This window comes from Otolemur garnettii, unplaced genomic scaffold, assembly GCF_000181295.1.
Source record: "Otolemur garnettii isolate 467f Iridium unplaced genomic scaffold, OtoGar3 scaffold00063, whole genome shotgun sequence".
In the NCBI taxonomy this organism is placed as follows: Eukaryota; Metazoa; Chordata; class Mammalia; order Primates; family Galagidae; genus Otolemur; species Otolemur garnettii.
Window position 1 is genome coordinate 3,447,876 of NW_003852458.1, and position 1,065 is coordinate 3,448,940.

The 1,065-nt window shown below is 38.8% G+C and overlaps 1 protein-coding gene across 2 annotated transcripts in view; it reads right to left on the bottom strand.

Moving 5' to 3' along the window:
• Nucleotides 1-1,065, bottom strand: part of AGXT2 (alanine--glyoxylate aminotransferase 2) — a 38,088-nt gene that overhangs the window by 18,803 nt on the left and 18,220 nt on the right. For both annotated transcript variants that reach the window (XM_012807112.2, XM_003792935.3), the window contains exon 8: nucleotides 304-404. In XM_012807112.2, the coding sequence (XP_012662566.1) occupies nucleotides 304-404 (101 nt within the window). The remainder of the gene's footprint in view (nucleotides 1-303; nucleotides 405-1,065) is intronic.

Genomic DNA, 1,065 nt, shown 5'->3' on the forward strand with positions numbered 1-1,065 from the left:
ACTCCCCTGATAGTGGGAGGGTTAAGCAGCTGAAAATTGCCAGGCTTTCCTTTTCTTCACATTTTAGGAATTCAACAGTTTCATCTATCTATCTTCTAAGTGTGGAAATGGAAGCAAGGGTTTTCTAAAGGTAGGCTGAAAACCAGGGCCTTTTGTTTTTTCAAGGAGACTAAAAGAATAAATTGAATTTGGAGAGCACATGAATGAGTACTTAATTAATATGGAATTGTCTAGAATGCATGAAGTAAAACTCTGTGATCGTTGAAGATTCAGCTCAGTTTTGTTTAGGGTTCATATACTTACTTGAATTGGTTCTGCAAAAAATCCAGCAATTGACTTGGCCACAGAAGTGTCTAGAGTATCTTTGAACTGTTCAATATACTGGTCCTTAGCCTGGCAGCAGTCTGCAAAAAACAAACCACAGCATCTGGAGATGTGAGAATGACATCCAGAAGCGTGAGGAAAAGCACAGAAAAAGGAAGGGAACATAGGATGAGTAAGTTGATTAGAGACCTTCAGAATACAGCAAATGAGGAGATGAGGGTATGCATTCTGTTCCCCTTTGCACTTTGTACTTTGGTTCAAGGAGGGAGATTAGAATAGTCATAAAGCCATAAACAAACCATTTTATTTGTTTCCATCCAGGGAAGATGCCCCCAAATGTCACTGAGTCTGGTATAGATAGATGTTTCTTTCACCTAAGGTTATCCATCCTCTCAAACGAGTGGGCCTAATTCAAATGTAATTGAAATAGATTCAATCTATTTGAAACTAACTCTATTGCCTTTTGCTGCCATTTAATCTGATGTACAGTTTTAAAGCTACAACAAAGCGTCTCCATCTTTAGCATTAATAAATGTGTTTGTAGAAGAATTAGAATTCCGACTCAAGAGGAATGTGCTAGAGCCAGGGAACTGTATCCACGGGCGCTTGGCACTGTGTTCTGTGCTTGTTTTTCTGGATCTTTCTCCCTTTAATTGAGAGCTTTTTGTGCATAGGAATTGTGCCTTGTTCAGTTTAAGGTCAAGCAAACTGGTTCATTGTATGTGCTTAGTAAATGTGCAA